A 22,798-nucleotide genomic window follows, 5' to 3' on the forward strand; every position below is an offset into this window, starting at 1 on the left:
ATTAGACAACATGCACATGGCTGTGCTATACCAATAAGCAACCTGCTGTGACCACAAATTTACTGTGCATCAGTCTGCTAAAACTTTATTAAGCACAGTACCTCAGTTATTACTGGAAATTACATTTCTTACTGTCACACAAGTTGCATCCAATTATTTTTTTTTTTTAATTTGTTGTTGTTGTTGTTCAATCCCAAGCTTACCTGGGAGAGTGGGGCCAGTGCCCTGCCAGCAATCCTCTAGTAGAAAGCTAGGGATCTACCGGAGTGTCTCAGCATGGAGCCCACTGTCGTGGCCACCCCTATAACTTTATCTCACAGCAGCTCTAATGCTGTGAGGGGAACCGACTGAATATGTGAATTTGGCTGTTTCATAGGGAATCCATTCAATTTACTCCTCATGTCCTTACTTGTTTTTCATGTTTTGTTTTATTTATCCTAGGTTCTGAGTACCAGATCTCACAAATAGAAAATTCCATCGTACTAAGAAAACACACCCTAGGCAGCATTTACTTTTCCCTTTGCAAATATGGAATATGATGGAATAATACTCAAAACAAGATACCAAAGCCCAGATACAACCCTTCCCCAGTCTCACCCTCCTTCAAAAGTTGACCAACTAGATCGAATAAATACAACTCCATTTGTAAATTTGTGCCGGGGTCATTCACTTCCAGATATCTCAGGGGAGAGTAAAGGCAATGCTATCATCACCTTTGCCTGACAGAATGGTTAACAGAGTAGCTTTTGCTGCCGCTCTTTCAACTAAATGTCTAAAAGTGGTTTCTTTATTTTGTTTCATACGCAGAAGTTTCCACATATTGAGGAGAAAATAGATAAATAAAGCTAAAATGCAAGGAATTAGAAACACTTTAGCCCTCCTCAATGTGTACTGCAAATCTCTCCTCAGAGAATATCATTGAACAAAAACACTGTGTAGATATACTGTAGTTTATGTGTTTGCCATATATAAAAAGTCAGATCTACCTAGGATATGGAGAATCTCTTTTGCATTGGTACAAAACTCCCCCTTCTTATTTCCCTACCAGCTTGGCTGTGGTTATGCTTTATACTACTCATTCTTTATTAGGAGCTTATTGATTTCGGCAAGTGCTGAAAGTGCAGGGCATTTCTTGGGCCCTTTGATTGAAAGCTGATACTTGTTAGTAAAAATCCAGAAGAAATGGAAAAAGCACTCCTAGTGCAGCCCTTCTGAGATTCTTGATACTTCTGGTAGAACTCTGTGTCTATCTGAAATGTCATTAGAAGGCTACTTATTTATCGTAAATGATTGCTGCATGTCATAAAGCATGCAATTCAGCTACTAGCAGTTTTGATCCTGAGATTCTTCACATGTTTGGGAAATATCATCAAACCTGCCTTGTTGGCCCTATCCTTTTTGTGAACCCTCAAGTATTGGAAAGTTAATTAGATACCTTTAACTGCTTAAGCATTATTTATTTCCTACATAAAATAGCATGATTTTAGTAACTGACTTTTTGCTGAACCCTTTCCTAATGATTTAAGATGCATGTCTATGTCCTTTTTTTATGTGATTTATATTTATGTGCATAATTTATATAAAAATGCACGTTAGTTATGCATATTTATGCACCTTCACAGGTGTGTGGTGAAATGTCAATAAAAATCAGAGGATAATAAAGAGTCACAATTGGGGTTGCTTACTGTTGATGATTGTGAAAATGAACTGAAAATTTGATCCACATCCTTCAGATCTTAGTATTGCCTCATTCTGCATGGTGGGAAAGACTGCAAAATCTAACGTTTATACAAGCAGGGCTATCAAAGCATCAGATTGGCAAATAAAGCCCAAAACTCAGCTGCTACTGCAGCTGTTTTTCAAACCACCAAAACAGGTGGACTGTAGGCCCATCCACTCACTGAAAGCTGTTGCTGGGCTGTCCTCAGGCACTGTCCCTCTGCTTTGTACTTGAGCCAGCCTGTCCCATCTCCATCTCCACATCAGAATTCTGCTCATCTCCTTCCAGATGGTGGAACAGGAAGGAGGTAGAAGAGGGAATAAGGTAACAGTGGCTCAGGAGAGCTTGAGAGCAGGCTTAAAGACTCAGGAGAGGTGTCTGTGAGTATTAACGTAGATGGGCTATGTACCAAAATGACATATACTCTGATTTCCCAATGTGATAGCTTCAGCTGTAATTTCACTGCTGTTCACTTCCCTCCTTACCTCAACATCCCACTGAGCCACTCACAGTTACCCTAATACACATTTTGGTGTGTACAGCTTCTGAAGACCTGCATTTAGTGATTCCAAAAAGACACCTCTGTTCAGGAAGCTGTACCTAGAAGGAAGGATCAGGTAGAACCGGTTGAGCAGCAATGACTACAAAAGTTTGTAAGCAAGGTTAGAGAGGGTAGATTATCTAAGAAATCACTCCAGGAAAATAGTCACTTGGTTGTCCTCCTGTTTGGCCTGTGTACCAAATAAGCTTATTGCAATTCAAGGAACTTTTTTGGTGCAATACTGAGCCTCAGAATGAGGATGTTGTTACCGTTTTTTTTTTAATTATATTCAAGTTAAATGTTTAAATTATACCTTTTTCCTAATCTGTAAAAAAAACTATATCTTAAATAGGTTGAGCAGCAATGACATAGGAACAGTGGTTCATGCATTGTGCTCATGTCACATAACTTGCATGTCCATACACACATCTGTAAACCACAAATTTGGAGCTTAGCCCACTCCTTAATACAAACACTATTTACCTCTGCAGTCATCTATTGTTTTTCTTAAAGTAACATTTTTCTTTTTACTAAGTGTCTTAGCTTAAGCTTTTCTGATGACGTAAAATGTAGTTAATAAAGTAATAGTCAGAAGTTACTGAGTAATCTGCCCAAGGCATTTAGCAATAATTTACTTGTTCTGTAACCTAATAACCATTTTAGCTTCAGGGTACAATAAAACAGAAGTGCTAATTCAGTGGTGTTAAAGGAAGTGTAATTATGTTGAGGACACATCCACTTCTGAGCTTAGTCACTTGTGACCTACTGTGAAGCTACCAGGGAAGAGCCAGACACTTCTGTGCTGAATTATTCATGGCCTTATCTGCTTCAAGGGGCTGATGGAAGCACTGTACGTACAGTTCTACTCAGCAGATTCTAACTGCACTCTTCTTGGTACAATTTAAGAAGTATTCAAATCAGTAACATTAAGATAGGGAAACATGGATTCATGTTTTATGTCACGTTCATCCGATTTTCAAAGAAGTCAGAACATTTCCCTATAAATGAGACAGAATGTGAGAGAAAATATTAAGAGGGAATGAGCAAGTGTGTCTAAAGTGTGTCATAACTCTGGGCTTCGTTAAGAGGAAACAATCTGCTCAGCTTCAAGGGGGGGCACAAAAGCCCCTCTAACTCCACCATCTGCAGGTGTGTTACAGTCCTTTTATTTCATGAGATGTTTACTGTCATTGTTACAGAAATCTAAGGATCGAACAAACCCAGCAGAAGTCTTATGATATTGAGTTCCATGTTTAAAAAAAAAAGCTACATGCAAGTAGAAGCCCACTTAGTTGTGTCAGCAGCAAAAACATTTCCTTCATATAACAAGATCTCCTTAAATGAAACAAGAGAGGGAAGTTTCTGTGTGAATTTGGTTGTTTATTTGAGAGCTGAACCTGATAAGGAAGGTTAGGTTTTGATTCACTTTATGAGATGGGAGTTCCCATAAAAATAATTTCAGGTAGTACCAAACAGACACAATACAATACCACCCTTAATTACTGCTAGCTTGGATGAAGCTAAACCAGCAGTAATAAGGATGAAGGCTCTGTTGTACAACACTATTTAATCCATCCAGAATCAATTCTGCAGTTTTATTCCCTGTAAAAATTGAAGCATAAGGAAAAAAGAAACTGTTATCTCCATACATATCATAAATGACTGTGCAAAGCTTTCTGTTTTGGACCAACTGGTAGTTAAGGTCTTGACCACACAGAGTGATTCAAAATTAGTGAGCTGTTTCACATTTTTATACACACATTTCAACAAGATGAAAAGTTCTGAGCATATGAAAATTTTATATTCTAAATCTGTTAACACGCTGCATACTAGTAATTTATCGGTTCTGTCATCCCAGGCATCACGCTTTTTAGTTCATGCAGTTCTTACCAGATACAACCTGAAATGAGAGCCAGGCAGAGGAATGGCCTTCTAGGAGAGTTACACGCCTAGGATAATTGCACACCACCTAGGAGAGTTACAATGAAGGAACCGTATGTTTTAAAACATGCACAAGCCTTTTTGGCTTTTTTAAATGCCAGCCTAGGCCAAGTGGAGAAAGCTACAGAGCCATTCTGAAGGGGGCAGCAAACTGAATGGAGACCCAGCAAACTTCACTCTACTACAACAGTTCTTTGGCCCTGATAGACAGAATTTTCCTGCAGGAACTAGAAACATGGAGGTAAAGAACTCTGATACTCTGCTATAATCACCTAACCCCAGTGGCTGAATATGCTTGTACTCATAGATACATTTATATCATAGTGCTAGGCTTGGCAACACGTTGTCTGGATTGGGCAGATAGGTTCTAAAACACCCCACCACTAATAAATACATTTTTAACAGTTGTAATCATACTAATATATATATATATATATATATTGTCTCATTCCATGTTACAAATATGTACATTTGTACTTGTATGGGAACTGTTGAATCATGGCCTGAACCTCTGATTGATCACCTGAGCTGAGCGCTGAGTCAGCTGCAGGGGCACAGGTGAATGCAATTTCACCTGAGTGACTCCTAGACCCCATTTAAGGGCTGACTCCCAAGGAGGAAGGATCTCTATCTGGAGATCCCTCCTCTTGGAGCTCTTCTGTGAGCCCAGGATACGGGTAAGTTCTTTATTTCATTACTCCTTTGTAAGTGCAATAATCTCTCTGGTCCTATACCTCTTTACCTTACAATCTGTATACCTGTTTGCCATGCAGTACTCATTAGAGCTCTCATGGTTTTTGAGGGGAAAAAAACCCAAAATTCGAGGGATTTCTATAATGTGTTGATGTGATCAAATATGCACCAATTCAGTAGTCAGTATGTCCCTGTTTTATATTGTTCTCTGACAGAGCTAACCTGCGCTTTGCTGTGAAAACAGTAAAACTCCTTGTCATTGATCAGTTTGTTTAGTTTTGAATTTGTCCTAATAACAGATTCTCTGTCAGCCTCACAATGGAACAAGGCTCTGACCAAGACAACGAGTGGAGAGTTTCTCTGTAAATTTGTTAGGGTGATAGAGAGTGTGGTATTGCATTAAAGAGCTGCTCTCAAATGGCAAGAGAGGACAGCAGGTGCTTCCTTATGTACCTAACTCACAAGCAAATGTAACGGTGCTTTATTGGGAGATCAATAAAGGAGCTGAAAGGACAGAATAAGGCAGGGAATGGAGACCTCCTTGATAATCTGCTCGTCTGCCTTGAGTAACAAAGTGCTGTCTTCATTCTGAGATACTTATGTCAGAGTAACAAATCAATATTATATCTGTATCTTGATGACACACAAATAAACACATCATAACATTTGTATCTTATTTGTATCCTATTGCATTGCCTCATCTTTCTGCATGGTAAGACTTACCATTAGGACAAAAGCTGGGCTAGTGAAATGTAAGGGTCAGAATAGAAATCCAAAGATGCGTTGTTCATAGTTCACAAAATGAACATGTCCAAGGGTACAGTGTTGTATATTGCCACTCACAGAATTACCTGAGAAGGCATACAATACGGGGGTTACTGTCCCATCTGAAAGCAGCAATACAGCAAATGCTCTCGTGTTGCATGATGCCTTCATCACAGCTACTTAAATCAGAACTGTGTCTGCATGGAAGAAAACACAGTGGGCAGAAGACTGAATGGGTGGGATAAAGTCTGTCCTTATATAGGGTCTTTAATGCAGGATCTCTTGAGGAAAAAATAAGAAATTAAAAAAAAAAAACTAGTTAGCACAGAAATTTGCCCTCAGTATGAAAATCCAAATGAAGATTCTCCAGGAAAAGAGTATCTATATACGGAGATAAAATTAAAGCTTCAAATCAATAGTTGCTATGTGTGGGAACAGACCTATGAGAACTACCTGATCCAAGGGATGGAACACCTCTCCTATGAGGACAGGCTGAAAGAGCTGAGGCTGTTCAGCCTGAAGAAGAGATGGCTCCAAGGTGTCCTGATAGCAGCCTTTCAATATCTAAAAGGGAGCTACAGGAAAGAAGGAGGCAGATTCTTTAGCAGGGTCTCTGGTGACAGAACAAGGAGGAATGGCTTCAAGTTTAAAGAGGGTAGATTTAGGTTCGGTATAAGGAAAAAGTATTTTACAGTGAGGGTGGTAAGGTACTGGAACAGGATGCCCTATCCGTGGAGACTTCCAAGGCGAGGCTGAACCAGGCCCTGGGCAACCTGATTTACCTGTGCATGTCCCTGTTCTAGTCCCCTCATTGTGTGAGAGTTGGACTAGACAACCTTTAAAAGTCAGTTCCAACTGTTAGGGATTCTGTGATCCTATCTGGCTACCCAAATGATTTTATGAGTAGAAGTCTTCTGTAGCCTTACTTGTTCTGTATATGAATTTGTGCTCCTTTCATCTTTTCCCTTACATAAATGCTCTACAGCTGGAAGCTTATATATCCATCTGTTTCTGTAAACACAGAATTAACTTTATGGCCAGAAAGTGCCAAGCACTGCACATTCAGTGCAAAGGCACACTAATGCTTCCGCTGTCCACAGTGGATATTTAACTACCACTGACAAAACTCATCTGTCCTTTGTTGTGTTGTGTCCCACATAATTAAAATGTTGACGCTGTTCCTACTTCCAGCACTGAAGCTATCTTTAGCTATTATGGGTATGTCAAGCGTGATGCTGTACCTTACTTGACTCTTCACGTTGTTTTGTTTCATCACTTTAGAGCTGGTCATTTCTTAGTGTTTGGGCGAATCGTGATATTTAGATTTCAGCAGCTTTTACCATGGCTGCTCTTCATGGTATATTCATCCTAATGGTTGTGTTGGTATTGCAGGGTAAATTGCTCTGTGATCCGGGTGGAGTACAATGGAAGAGCCTTCCCAGCCTTTGTGTGTGAGTTTCCCTGCAAGGAGATAAGAGCCCATGGTGAGCTGAGATATACCCACATCCCTTCCTGGCAGACAGGTAGGCTATGGCTGCACTGTACACTAGGGACTGGAAGGGCCATGCTGTAGAAGGCATCACAGGGGAGGCAAAACCTCCATAAACTATCAGAGGTTGTAGTACCTCGTAGCTGCAGCTCCTCTGATCCTCTGTGCAGTTCTTACAAAGCAACTGTCTACAACCTTGCTGTATCGTTTCTGCTTCAATTCTCTCACCACATATTCAGTTCTGCAAATGTACATCTAAGTGAGCTGTGGGGACACCTGAGTTGCTTTGATCATGTTTTCAGCTTCACTTCTGTGAGGATTTGAACAGCTGAATTCTGTTTGCTTTGTTATGAGCTTATGTTTTTCCAGTTACAGACAATTTTGCATGAATGAGAGTTTGTGGAAAGCTGCAGATGTATCTCTTGTTCTGAACAACCCATAGAAAATAAAAACCATATCATATAACTCAGCCAACCAGTCAGGCAATGGAAATTGTGAGTTCTCTGTAGTGATTACTCTACAGAACACTTGTTGTGAACAACATAGCCAGATCACCAACTGAATTATGTTCTTTAAGACAAGTCTTCCTTAAAAAGAAAAAAACAAAATCCAATCAGTAAAGAAAAAAAAAAAACATCTGGCTATTTGCAGTTTTTTAAACAAAAAAGAAGAAAAAAACAAAACTAGCATCTAATTTCTCCACTTCCATCCTAAGGCAGACTGATCCACCCTGACTTGTACATTCTGCCAGTCGGAACCTGTACGACATGAAGCTAAGGGACTTCATTCCTTGTGTCTTGATTTGTTGGCCTGCAACTAAACAGAAAGTATTTATGCAAAACATGCAGATAAACAAGCATTATTATTACTGTAGTCATCATCATTATCATTCCTACTAGCGGTAATATCATTATGATTAAACAAGCAACTATTTATTTTTATCACCATAGTTTGTAGAAGCTACCATCACAGATTAGGACCCCCATATACAAGCTTCATCTCGTCAAGCAAACCCATAGTGATTATCTCCGTAACTTGTGCCTGTGCCCAGCACTGCAGTAGTAGTAGTAGGATGTAAGTAAATGTCTGTTGTCCACATTTGCTTCTCTGGAGAAACAATATTTTTGTATTTGACCTAAGAGTTGGGGGACACTAAATACTGGTGAATGGATCCAGAATGATTTCTACATGAAAATTTTACCATAAATCCTTCACAGTGATAAACAGACCAGTATTTTAAAATGTCTGCACTCACTGCAACTCTTAATAAATTACAAAACATCTGAATGCTCAGAGCTGCCACTGTGAACCTGCACACTAGCAGCAGAAAGTGTTTTATTGCAAGATAAATGCTCCTGTGGTTGTATTTATGTGAGGAGATCATGGCACCCTGTGAGAAGTAAATCACCCCTGTCTATCCTACTCGATTCTCCTTTTAATTTAAGACAAGAAAAGAAAAGTCAGGGCATAAATTGTGATGTCAACCCCTGTCAAACTAAGTATTTGGGGTTGCCCAGCACCAAAATTAAACAAAGTTGTACTAGATAAGAAAACTATGAAGATGAAGCCTCTTCCCAGAGGTCCTTCATCTCATGCAATCAATTGTATTCCAGGCCCAAGCATGAGTCTTTTTCAGAGATCTAAGTCTCCACTGTGAAACAAGGGAGATGGTTCCCAGTAGTCTTCTTAAGGCTGTGCTTCACGTACTTCTTGAAAAAGAACACTGATCGAAGACCGGCTCAAAAGCAGACAAACCTAGGAATGCATCAATGGAACTGCATGCATTCAGTTTTGCTGTGATGACAGTGCAGTTTCCTATTGCAAATACCAGATCCTTAGAATCAACAAATTTAAAATGTGAGTTTTCTTGTCCTTGCATTCTGCTCAATTTCAAAACAAAGGACATGAGCAAATGAGCAAATTAAGCAGTTGCCACATTACCTGGTGTGGCACAAACATTCGGTTAGTAATAAAGTAAAGGGTAAGCAACTTGTAATTACCTCACATTTACTTCAGGCTCAGTGATCCATGTGGGATCACTGGAGAAAAGCTTGCAAACTTTTGTAAATTATGAAACCACGTCATAGAGTAATGTACTCCTAGGATAGTTCTGGTACTTAAACACCTTGATAAAGATCTTAAATAGAACAGGACTCAGGATCAAACCCTGCAGTACATCTATTTACAGGGACTCCAGATATGAGCATGACCTGATCTTTAGCCAGTGTTTCACCTCACCAGCTGTCTGCCAGTTCAGACTTTAATGTTCCAACTTGGATACAAACGTATTGTGAGAGACTGCATGAAAGCTTTGCAAACACTGAGGTAAATGACATTCATAACTCTCTCTTCATCCATAAATCCAGTTATTTGATCGTAAAAGATAATCAGGTTGTTATGGCGTGATTTACCCTTGGGCAATCAGTGCTGACTGTTTCTAGGCACCTTCATCTCCTTCACGTGCCCAGTAATATATTCCAAGAGACACTCCATTTACTTTCCAGTAATTTGTCTATGACTATATAACCAAGACTCCTAGGTATTTTTCCTAGGAAAAACTTCAGTATTCCTTAGTTTGGTTATTTTGGAACAAGGATAAACTATGTCTGCAATTAATCTCATGAGAAGTCATTCTGAATGCACGGATAAAGCAGAGAAGTCAGCATACTAATTAAGATGCTATTAAATATTTTACATTTAAATTCTTATCCCAAATGGACAAAAGTAAAACTGCAGACCTTACTGTAAAATAAACTGAATACTCAAGAAGTTTTCCCTATATTACATATCTCTATGCAATTCTGTTGTTACTACAAGGATGCATATTGGATCTTTGCCGTACCATAGTCAAAGAAGTTGAGAGTATCAGTTAATAGTGGTCAAACATTATTCTTCTCATACTGAATCCTGTTGCAAGTTAGTGCAGTGATTACAGTGGGTACAGCCAGGAACCCACTCAGAATATGGCTGTTCTCTTGAACAGAAAAATTAAAGGAAATGGCAACGTTATGGCCAAGAGCTATCACTCATGACCTTGAGCCTCACTTTATTCTGGTGTGTCATTAACCTGACACTTTATTACTTCATGTCTTAAGTCATAATAAATTTTTATGTAAATTTTTGGTGCTTAAATAAAAGCACTGCAGAAATGTAGCACTACAGATAGTCAGCAAAGACAAATTTCATTATGAAAGAGAAACATAGCCACAACACCAAGACAAACCTGAAAGAAAGCAGAGATGAAAACAGAGTCATCTGCCTTGGCAGCCTGGCATGTCTTCATTTGCAAGTCATATACTTAGCAGACATGTATTTGACTCTACACTATCGGATATGCTCTAGCAACAAAATTATTTTCTTTATTAAATGACTGAGAATTTATTTTTCTCTGCAGAGTGATTCAGTAACACAAACCGTTATATCAGAGAATATGTGACCAGGATACCTAATGCCTTCCTCTTCCAGCTTTATAGCATTTCTAAAGCTCCCTCTCCTGCTGCTCTTAATAACGTATGAAAAGTGCCATATAGCTTTCCCCTATTTCTTAAGGATTTCTCAGTACACTTTTATGAAGTTTAGGAATAGAGAACCAAGAGGCAGCTAACATATTTGTAACATGTTACACACATATGGGGGACATTTCTACCAAACAAGAGGAATAGATAGGGTATGAGGAACAAAAATCTTTATTTCTCTTTGTCCACGTTTAGGGCATCGGGCAAGTAGTCAGGCATCAGCCTGATATGTATTACATAAAAACACCTAGGCAGCAGTGAATATTTAGAACAGTGATAAAGTGCAGAAGTGAAATCACCTACTTTACTCAATTAAGTCTACCTCTGAGAAAACATTTAATTTATTTATTTTAAGTGGTCCTGCTGGATATTTTGAAATATCAGTGCTTTAGTTTTTATTATGTCTTTCATCCCAAAAGATCTTCAGAGGCATATCCATTTGCACAAGCTCCTTCACTTTTGCTTGATATGAGGTTCTGCAACCGTTAAATATGTGACTGCTTAAGGCAGAAAGTAGTAGCCTGTAATAATTAAGTTTAATTTTTCTTTAGGAGTTGAGTACAGTCTTTTTACATAGTCTTCAAAAGGAACCTTTGACTGTTGCCTTATGAGCAATGGAAACTCTTAAACTCCTTCCTTCCTGACTCTAACAGGTTTGAAATTGGTTCTAGATGGATTAAACATGGATTTAAATCTTTTTACTAACACAGATTTCTCTAACCCTGTCAAACAACTGGTGAGAAAAAAAGTTATTATGTTCAGAATTTATGAAACCATATACTGTCCTCTTGTAGGAGAACTCAGTTTTTTGCTGGGCCCGAGTTCAGGGACCTCAGTGACTGGTCCCTGGATCAGCCAGCTCAGAGTGCCCAAATGATAGCTAATGGATGTCTCCACCACCTCTGAGATGAGTCAGCTGGGCAGATCATACCATATTATTTATCCAGTTGATACCTCTGTGATCAAGCTCTATATTACTGTAGTGTATTTTCTAGTAATCAAGCATTCTACCTATAGTCTGTCTTCTGATTGTATTAAATTATGCACTGTATCTTCATACATAGTATCATGTTGATAAGTCTGTGATGTTTCTAAAGCTCCCAGTTAGCCCACCTTTATATGTTTAGTCATCTAAAACATCTAAACATTTAAGTGCTAACACACTGAGATACCAAAACTAGGTAGGAAGGACTGTACAATATTCCTAAAATATATTCCACACTGCATTTAGTAGACTTAAATTCTGACTATCAAAATATGTGCTGTTATTATGTAAATATTAGAATGAATATTCATTATCATGCAAATCAGAGCATGCTTAATTTGCGTTCCAGTTCTACATTTCTGCACTCCTAACAAAGATATGCATCATTTTGCTGATCCTGCAAACTGTAACTGTTATTTGCATTTTATTCATAGTAATTTTGCCGGGGTAAAACAGTCTGTGAGGAAGCTAGCACACAGGTCATCAATAATATAACTGTTCAAAAAAAGGTAGAGTCCTTCTGGTTAGTAACATGCAGGCAAGCATGAGACTATCAGATCTAAGATTTAGTTTTAAAGCAGAACGTTTTTTGCATTTGTTGGATGAGCAGATTTAATTTGGAAGTATAGAAAGGCAATAAATACACAACTCCAAGGTGACATTTTATGACATTTTATATGAATGCATGATGGAAGAAAATATTTTTGAAGCACCTGAATGTACCATAATGTTCCTGCTTTTACTGAGTTACACACAAATGGCAAATATTTTACATTTTAGAAAAGTATTAGTTCCAAGAATCCCCAGCCATGCTTTTTTCACTCAATTTAAGCAGAGTTCCTGTGCTCAGAATATTACTCATAGGTTCTTAGATTCAATTCCCAAAACAACAAGCAAAGCAAAACAAGACATACCAAATGTTACACTCAAAACTCGCACGTTATGAGTTTTCGCCCAAGGCACCCAAAAGCCTAACTTTTCTGTTCAGATCACAAAATTAGTGAGTATGGAGAAGCCAAAATAGTCTGTAAGAGAAGCCAGAAGTCTTCAAAATAGGATCTACAAAACAAGGGTGATTGCGTTAAAACTATAATCAACCTTTTAAAGGTTATCAAGTAATTACATCTTTAACTTTTTCTGAATGTAGATTAGTTCACTGTGCTGAGATCCATGAGAAAAGGGAGGTCCCTGGAGTTCTGTAAGAATTTCTGGAAGAATTTTAATTGCAAGAGGTCTCATGGAGATGCTTCTTTCAACAGAATAAATAAAATAATGAAAAGTTACTGTGAATTTTCATGCTTATTCTGAAAGATATCAAAGGTGGTACTCCAAGAGAGTCACTTTGTTCAGTAATGCAAAATAATATTACTATTTTTTCTCTAAGCAGATAATGTTGGGTCCATGGAAAGCCAAAAAGGTCAATCTCAAATATCTTAATAATAAGGTGGAGATACTGGAATGAAAGGAAGAGTCTGTTTTCATAAGCAGTACAACTCAGAAGTGCACAATGGATAAATTAAACAGATCATCCAGATTAGGCAGTCTCACGTTTAGATTGATTTTTTGTGTTTATTACCTACAATTTCCAGTTGTTTCAATGAATTAGAACAAATATTTCACCACAGATCTGTGAAGTCCATAGCAGTGAAAAAACTATGAAAACTAAACAAGTTATACATATACGTATATATATATATTTTAGTTTCATAGTTATACTTCAACATACTTCTTAAAGCTTTTTCCAGAGCTAGCAAATATTGCAAGTCAACACATTTGATTTTTCTTTCATTGAAATTCTCTTGGCTTTCTCACTTGGGTGAATCTGAGGAACCTCCTGATGGAAAAATCAGACACTTCAGCTTCACATTTTAAACATCTGAGCTATTTTAACAGCTCTGTCATTTGCGGACCAGTGTATTGCAAATAATCAGATTTCACGTGCGGGGTACAGGTTGAGCACCAAAAAAACTTCCAAACCTCTGTAAAAATCATTACGTATTTTGACTTGTCGAGGGAATTTTGGAGAATTTCTGTGAATGAATTTGTTCAGTTAGTTGCTTGTTCCTCATGTTAAAGAATTAAACGTTAGATACTTCTAAAATTGTCTTATGACCTCCTAGGACAATGACCACACATTATTCTTATCCAGGAAAGGGATATGACGGTTTATGTCTTTTCTGTCATACAGTAAGTAAATGATTTCCCTCTGCAGTGGCAAGTATCTTCCTACTGCCTTTAGAAAAAAGAACTAGCCAGGATTTTGTATCCAAGAAAGTATATAAAAAAGGAGACACTGTTTCTAAAACATTTCAAGTAGTTCTTCGGACATTCAAGTAACAAAAAAGAAGCTCAATCTGTTAATAATCTCATTCTAATTAGATACTCAATTTGCAACAGTGGAATTGCATAAAACATGTGTAAATGAAACATCAATTAACCTTTAGTTCTGAGATTTTTTTTTTCCTTCCAACTAACATGGGTCAGTTACCATAGAGATAATACCTACATGATCTGCAGATGTGACTCAAAAATGGCTGGAGTCTCCATCTCAGCTACAGCTCAGTGTGGCACTAGGATAATTAAAGATCTGCTAAGAGAGGAGTAAAAGTTCATCTGAAACATTAAGAAAAAAAAAAAAAAAACAATTAAAGGAAAATGGCTGTGGGGGGCAAGCACTTTGAAACTCCAGGGAAAAAAAGTCTCCTCTCATCAAGACAAGATGTCCTGGCCAAACCCTGAGAGTCTCCTCTGGAATTCAGCGTGCTGAGAATGTTTGATTCCTCCATGTTTTTCAGAGACCAGCTCAGCACAAGACCTGTACCATTCACCTGCTGAACTCAAAGTGTTCAACAATTAATTGCCAAACCATACACTAATACCATACACTTTTACCACATAGCTATTGATTCCAGATACCTCTGCCTGTAGCTCTCTGTGACAGTTCAGGAGCACACTGAGAAGCTAGAATAATTGTTCTAGGCAATGTCGTATAAAGAACATAGTTGACAGGAGAGTTCATCCTTTCCCGATGAGACTTCAGAAGCTTTACATCAGCTTCCTGGAGAGTCTGAAAAAGAGCTAGAACATTGCAGAAGTGTGCTGTAAGGAATCAAAGAAAAAGAACTTTTCATAGTTTTGATTTACCTTCTACTTAGATAGGGTTACGTTTTGGTTGCCCTTCCAGAATTATCTATACAAGTATTCGTATGATACACTTGCCAGAGGTCAGCTGTGAGCTTGTACACTACCTTCTAAATGGAATAGCTGTTTGCACAACTTCTTTTAGGCATCATGTGAGAGATTTAGTTAAAAGTTCACTTTACAGTATGTTCAAAAGGAACTTTGGCTCCACAGTGTTCACCTTTACAGGTTGTATATCATTGCAATAAGTTACCTGGGCTTCAAGGAGTATGAATAGTGCACAGAGTGCTTGAAAACACATAGCCTTTTCTTTTGAAAAATAAAGGCACTTAAATACATGAAAAGAAAAGCACTGTCTGTGTCCCACAGATTGGTCCACACAGTACATTGACACAATTTTATTGAAATCATCATAAAATTTATGGAATCACAGAACGCTTGTGTAGCATCGTGTAGCTCATGTTGATGCATCACAAAGAGCATCTTTGCTGACTGAAAAATCATAGAATCACAGAATCATAGAGTGGTTTGGATTGGAAAGGACCTTTAAGATCATGTAGTTCCAATCCCTCTGCTATAGGCAGGGACACCTCCCGCTAGATCAGGTTGCTCAGCAGCTGGCCCTGAACGCCTACACGCGGGGGGAATCCACAGCCCTGCTGGGCAACCAGTTCCAGTGTCTCACCACCTTCACAGTAAAGATTTTCTTCCTAATATCTAGTCTAAATCTACCCTCTTCCAGTTTAAAGTCATTTCCCCTTGTTTTGTCACTACCTGCCTTTATAAAAAGTCCTTCCCCAGCTTTCCTGTAGACACCACACCCTTCAGGTACTGCAAAGCCACTGTAACGTTCCCCCAGAGCCTTCTCTTCTCCAGGCTGAAGAGCCTCAGCTCTCTCAGCCCGTCCTCACAGAGGAGGTGCTGCTCTGATCATCTTTGTGGCCCTACTCTGGACCAGCCCCAACAACTCAATGTCCTAAAACCACCCAAAGAGTTAAACAAATTATGCTAACAGTAACAGAAACAATTTAATTGAATATTTATGGAGATCTACAAAAGAGCTGTAAAATTGGATCATGCTAGTCTGTATGTAGTGCCTTTTAACTGACAGTTTCCCCTTTTTATTGACTGGGAAACTAAGGCAAGGATGCCTTGTTCCTTTCACCCTGAAATAATTTAGTCAACACTACAGCCCACATTGCCTGTGCTTCTAAACAAAGCCTTGTAAGTAAAGTGGGTGAGGGTAGGAAAAACAGAGCTGAAGAGGTAAAAGCATAGAGAAATCATAGGATTTTCAACTGAGATATGAAGAAAGATATTGAATAAACAAGGCAGAGAGACACAATGCAGAATCCTGGAGAAAAAAAAAAGCCTTTTGTATTTGGCTTTCTTGGGGAGAAAACCATGTACCAGAATTCTAGAACTCCAAAAATGTTACTTGATGCCTTGAGGAGCATGAGTCAGTAGGGGATCCTTTAAACAACCATTAACCGCTCAGGTTGTGTGCTTTGTACGTCTAGTTACAACCATCCAGAAAGAAAAATGGAAAGGACTGATTACATGGAGCCTAGTATATCCTTTCTGAATTCTATTTCTGAGATTATGATGATACAAATTCTTATGGCTTATTAATACTCTGGAATGTAAATCGCTGTTACTTTGCAAGTCCCATGCATTATTAATGGTATCATCCCAGAGAAACTAAACGTCTTTATTCTACTGGGCAAAATATGTAGATATTAATAAGGAAAATAAAGTAGTATTTCTACAGCAGAAGAACACAGCTCTCCTCTTTGAAGTGAGGCCAGGATGTAATCCCAGATGGAGCTGTAATACTTGACATGGGAGGCTGAATATTGTGTATGCTACCATGCAATATCTGCATGTGAGATACTGGAAGTGCCATTGACTCCACTTGTGCATGAAATCCTATTCAGAATGTTTCAGTGATATGGATAGGAAAAGTAAACCTGTCACTTGGGATTGCTTAATGAACACTGTAATTAGCAGCACCAATTTACTAATTGTTAACCTGCCAGAATATAGTGCGGAAGCAGCCAGCCTGCCTGCCTGTGTTGTCCCAAGTGATGTTTTAAACTGAGGGAGTCTTATGGCATACTAGGACTCCTTTACCTCGTGGTTTGAAACTGATGGCTTGGCATTTTTCCTAATACATCTATCTTTAATGGAGAAGCCATCTACCTCTTTACAGAATCCCTTAGCACCCATATCAGCACCGCCCTGAAAAACTTCCAACAAAGTAATCAGAAATTATAGAAAGGCTGATACAGGTGAAGGTTCGGAGAAATTCTGTATCCTGAAAGTAATGGTAGTTTTTAGGAACAGGGTGAAAGACAGATTCAGCTGGTATGAAATTACAATCCTGCTCTAGGTGCACAATGCCTTAAATCCATGCAAGAGCCTGCGGTCTTTGACTCTCCTGGTAACAGACATACTGCAGGATGGCACCGCGCACCCATGGCTGACATTGAGCCCAGTCTGTCCCAAGGAATGTGCTGCAGCCCCAGGGGAGTCTTCCACACCCTCTGTTTTCTGTTTTTTCAAGCCCAAACTTTATAAATGCACTGTAAATGTAAATGCTTGCTGATGTTCTTCTAAAAGATAGGTTTACTTTAACTACTGCCGAGCACCAGCAAATTTCACAGTGGTGTTTGCTATAATATGTAGCACTCTGGACCTTTGCCATGAAGGAATTAAAAGAAATGGAACTTTAAGAGAAAGTCACTAGGGCTTTCACCTTATTTCCTTCAGATTTTAAGCAAAATGCACATTAGTTTCTGAACGAATAGAACATAAAATGCTCATTGAAATAGGGAGATACAATAACACTGGCTAAAGTTAGATCCTTTCTCATTTTCCTGCAGTCCCTGAGCATTTCATTCTTAAGTTTTACTCAGGCACGCACAAGTCAGTCAATGAGTGAAATTGCGCCCATGCATAACTTGGCTTTTTAGTCATGAGCCGCTCTCGCTGCTCTACTAATATGTTTGCGACAGCCTCTGGTGCCTCAGGCCCCACATCCTTCTCAGAGTGTTGTCAGTTTTAGCAGTCTGGATGGCTCTGTCTGAAAGTGTTATATTTGTTTATATGCCAAAAGCATTTCCATGAGGGATTTCAGTGGTTTTGGACTCCCTGTATCCACATCACACAAAAAAATGCAACTTCCCTCCAAAAACACTCGCACGCAGGAAGATGTATAACACTAAGAAGCAGAGGAAATTTAAAATGCAGTCTAAAATGTTAATTACATTCTCCCAGCCAGTCTATTTAGATTATTTCTAACGTATTAACTTTATGCAACGGAATGGGCTAACATTAAGTCTGAATCTGGCAGACGTTCAGTGGTACAGCATACTAAAATCAACATGCCAGAATGTTCAATACATTTTGATATGCTGCCCCTGGTTCTAATGATATGGCAGGGATGTTTGTAGTCTGCAAAACCTGATCTGGCTTTAGAACAAACTAACATAGGTACCACAAATAGCCTAGTTATGGTAGCGTAGATCTCCATTTAGGCTCACTTACCCTTCACCCAGGCAATCCTTGCTGCAGTAGAATGTCTCTTTCTGATGCAGTAAACTTACAGGGGGAAAAAAAAAGACCACAATTTGCAGTCCCATGAATGTAGACATAGAGCCAGGGAGAGCTGGATGTTGGTGAGCCCTCAGTAGGCTGGATTTTATCTCTAAAGTGTCAGTGGCACAGGCTACCAGTGAGGAGTTAACATCTATTGCCTCAACAGGAGCAACCATCAACAGCACAGCTCCAACAGCAGCAGCCTACGTGCTCTTCGCCTTTACAAAGGCCATTTGCCAGGCCCAGCAACTTGCAGCGTATGCCGCTGCCTGTCTTCTGGTTCCTGATGCACCCCCTGCACCTCTGTAAAACTGTTTCATGTTCTTTGTGCAATCCTGTAGCCTCACAATGTAACAGACTGACCCGAGCTCTAACCTGTTGAGCCTCTGGCCCATTCGGGAGCAGACATTCCTGTTACTGCCCACAAGCCTCACCGAACACATATGTTATTTGCAGGAAACATTAAAAGAAGGAGACACTAATCTATTCTCTTGCTGGCAGTTACGCTGTGGTTTCTACTTGAGTGGGCCATACATCACAAGCAGCCTCTTTCAGCAGAGGCTCTTCGAGGCACCTGATAATCTGCTGTGCCAGTGTCCTGATAAACTGTGAATCTCCATGGATATCAAAAAAAGCTAACACCTTCAATTAGCATCAAATTTTGTCCAAGTATTATATGCTAAAAATCTTTTTTTTTTTTTTTCCTTCCTAGGGATAAGATGACATCAATGAATTTTACAGAGTTTAGAATTCTGTTATCTACCCTTCAACATCACTATGTGTCCTATATTAGCAATCTCTATTAGGGAATGCACATCATGATGCTATCTTTTTTTTAGCCCACAATGATAATAAAACAAAAAAATCCAGACCACCAAGCTGTGTGCCAAGAGCACATCATTACTTATCTTTTCTCTTTTTAGTGTAAGACTGAGATTCCTTCGTTGCCTGAAGGTTTTTCTGTGGGTTTGTTGTTTTTTTTTTTTTTTTTTGTGTGTGTGTGTGTGTGTGTGTGGTTTTTTTGTTTTGTTTTGTTTTGTTTTGCAGCTTATCTAACTTCAAATGTGCTTTGTAATAGAAACCTGTGGTTTCACAATAATGACTCTTTCACATCTTCTTATCGCTTTTGGGAATTAAATCTGAAAAGCATTGATATATTTGAATGACAGCTGTGGGTCTTGTTCCACAGAGAGGCATTCTTAGCTGGGGCATCAGTAGGTTTGAATGGCACAGGAAGGACAGTGGAGCTGCTCCGTGCTGTAAGATGCCCTTAGGGAACAAGAAAGTAGGAAATGGCACAACACATTTATCTAAGGGTAAATCAATTGATAGTAGACTGTATGAAGGAGAAGCAACAAAGTTTGATACAAAATGTTGTGAAGGGATGAGAAATCTTTTAAGTTGTTGTCCTTTGTATTCTGAGCATCTTATTGTATTCCAGACAATAGAGATTATTATTCCGCATTTGTAAACAGGAAAAGCAAGCAGATACATTTTATCTGTTCAAGTTTGCATAACTAATGGCGAAGGCAGAGGAAGAACCCAATAAAGAAGAATTTGTAGCAAAGACCAAAAATGAGAGTTCTGGGTATAGAATTTCCTGACTCCAAATCTGGTGTTGTACTCAAAACATCTCTCTCCATTTGTTCCAAAATCTCTTCTGCTTCCTGAAAACATTAACTGCTTCTTGGTAAGACCCAACAAGTAAACTTGAGATAACTGGGATATGTTTCAGAGGAGCATCTCATGGGATGTGTGGGATTCTTTTGAAAATAATTTCAGATATTCTAACTTCACTTTGCCAGAACTCAGATAATAAGTGAGTGTTGTTTAAATTAAATGGATATGTTAGTACTGGGCAACTTCAGGTATTCGGTGTTTTATCTTCCATTCAGGGCTTGAATGCAAAAAAGACTTGCATTTTTAAATGGAAAAATGAATGACATCTTTCATAACTAACTTCCTCATTAAGTTTTCCTCATTCTTCCTTTGTGCTTCCCAGTACACCAGATTACTCTAAGTTAAGCTTCCAGTGCAGCACAGTTGAACAGTCTGTATTTTTATCTTCTTCCCTGGGAACTGTCAAGGTCAATCTACTAAGCAGTTCATTTTTCTCAAAGATCCACAGGGGTTGATTGCCCCAAGGGCATCACTAATTAATATTCTGGATTGAAATAGAAGACAGTTAAGCTTGATACTAATTAAAGCTGGAGAGTGCCATACCCAGAAACCTTCAGTGACGTTAGTTTTAGTGTTAAAAGTCTATTGTGTTAGCAGTTTGTTTGTGCTCTTACCATTTCAGAAATTTCTTCTGGGATAATTTGTGCCAGACTTTCCTTCTGCCCAGTTTAATAATCTGAGACACGTTTGGTTAGTTTTAAAAATCTCAACTATTATTTCAGATGTCATCAGACACCTTACACTGCGTTTAGTTCATGGAATTTGGAGGGACATTTATGAACATCCAACAAACCCCGCACCTTAAAACCCATGACATACACATGCTGCTTCCTCTTGAAGCTTCTTCCTTCACAAAATATCTTTGTGGGTATGAATGACTTTGGAAGACTTGAGAAATGTTGTTTGGTCTCACCCAAACGAAGCTGGTTATGATACCCATAGTACATAGACAAAGCGCACTGAAGACCTCTTTTAAACTGTAAAATCAGTGGGAGGATTGCCATCTATTTAAATGGACTCCAGATCACATCTTACAAAGGCACACAAAATTGAAGTCTTACATGCCCCTAATATATATTCATATTTTCAGATATCTTTACCTTACGGAGTTCCTGTCATTCCTCATTTACCCCTAGATACGTAGAATAATTATTCTCGATACACTTCAAGAGCTATCAATAGCCTATCAACTTGTCATTTCCAGGTCTTTACACAGGGTGCTGCATAACCCTCTGTGTCACTGGCGTTTGATGTCCTGCTATTTGCTTTTCTTGATGGGATCGGGGTCTCTATGGGACAAAGGATTGGAAGTAATGTGCTGCACCCATTAAAATTAATTGCATGCAAACATTAGAAACCAGCCACCCATTTCAGTCATGAAATATGGATAAGGATTTGCTGAAAGCCATTTATATTAAATCACTTTTATGATAATATTTAACTTTTTTATATTAAATATTTAGTGTCCTTTTACTACCCCAATGTGATGAATCTTCAAGATCCTGTATTTTTGGAAGAACTGCAGAAAGTGTCCCACTAGTACCTTCAATTCTTGTCTTTGTGCCTATATGCTTACTCATAAAAGTGAGAATAGACAAATAAGCCAAAAACACAAGTGCTTGCATGGTGCAGCACTGAACTAAGTACCAACCAGTTCAGAGTAGCATACTGCGTACATTCATTCTGTCCTTCCTAACTTGTATTGATATCCACCACATCTTGCATAAAAGGTAACTAATATCTCCCATTTCTTTGACATTAGGCCTTTGTCACTAAATTATCTTTTTCCTGACAGTGAGTCAGCAGTGAGTGGATGTAGAACCAAGTTCTGCCCCCTAGACCCACGTGACCCCAGGGCAGGGATGCAGTCTATGGCTGTACTTGTGTATCCATAACACTACACCCACAGCTGCTCTCAGCTCAGCGTCTTGGAATAACTCATTGAGACTATGTGCCATTCTTTGGGTCGTCAGAGAAACGTGAGGCCAAGTGCAAGACATCAACATCGAAGACTAAATCTAGATAAACTTTTGTGTTATTACTAAGAAAAATGAAAAGAACTTTGTTAAAACAACAGAATCATTCCACTCAGCTTTAAGCTCTTACTATAGTAAAGATTGAGCTCCAGCTTATATAAAAAAAAACTTTTCTCTATTGCTTTTTTTTTTTGTTCCACAGTAATTCAAAGGAAAAAAAATCCATCAAAAGCAATTCTGCATCTCATCCTCAGTCCTCTTCCCAGTTTAAGCAAATTTAATGTTGACTTCAGCTTCCTGGTTAGTTAACATGGAAGCTTTCTATGTACTAGCTACCATGGCTAATATGATGATCAAAATCGATAGCTCAAATTATATTTCACTAGCAGCAAAAGTTGCTACTCAGCTGCTCGGAAGGGAAAGACCAAAGTGGGATCTGCATTTATGGTGTTGAAATATTGGCCTCTGAACAGCCTGGAGCGATAATATGATACGCAGAGAAGTACTCAGCTGCTGGTTGTGAACAGAATCTCAAGTGAAAGATCATGCAAATAAAACCTGTTTTATCACTGGCAGTATCAAAGATTACAGAAGGAACATTCACTGTGCTGCACAAAGCTGCTCAGTACCTGGGGATGCAGAGGAATTAACCACAGGAACATTAACTGACAGGGGAAAGCTGACAGTGCTTTCCCTCTTGCTAAAGAAGTGCATTTGTCTAGGTGGCTGAAAAACTGTCCAGAGGAGTGTAA

At 38.8% G+C, this 22,798-nt stretch overlaps 1 protein-coding gene across 1 annotated transcript in view; it reads left to right on the forward strand.

Annotated features, from left to right (window-relative positions):
• The window catches only part of LOC112532543, a 194,874-nt gene extending 181,664 nt beyond the window's left edge, over positions 1–13,210 (forward strand). The window contains exons 4-5 of the mRNA XM_040701943.1: positions 7,053–7,183; positions 12,797–13,210. Coding sequence (XP_040557877.1) covers positions 7,053–7,115 — 63 coding nt within the window. The 3' untranslated portion in view covers positions 7,116–7,183; positions 12,797–13,210. The remainder of the gene's footprint in view (positions 1–7,052; positions 7,184–12,796) is intronic.
• Positions 13,211–22,798: the final 9,588 nt, after the last annotated feature.

This window comes from Gallus gallus, chromosome 5 (assembly GCF_016699485.2).
Source record: "Gallus gallus isolate bGalGal1 chromosome 5, bGalGal1.mat.broiler.GRCg7b, whole genome shotgun sequence".
Classification (NCBI taxonomy): domain Eukaryota; kingdom Metazoa; phylum Chordata; class Aves; order Galliformes; family Phasianidae; genus Gallus; species Gallus gallus.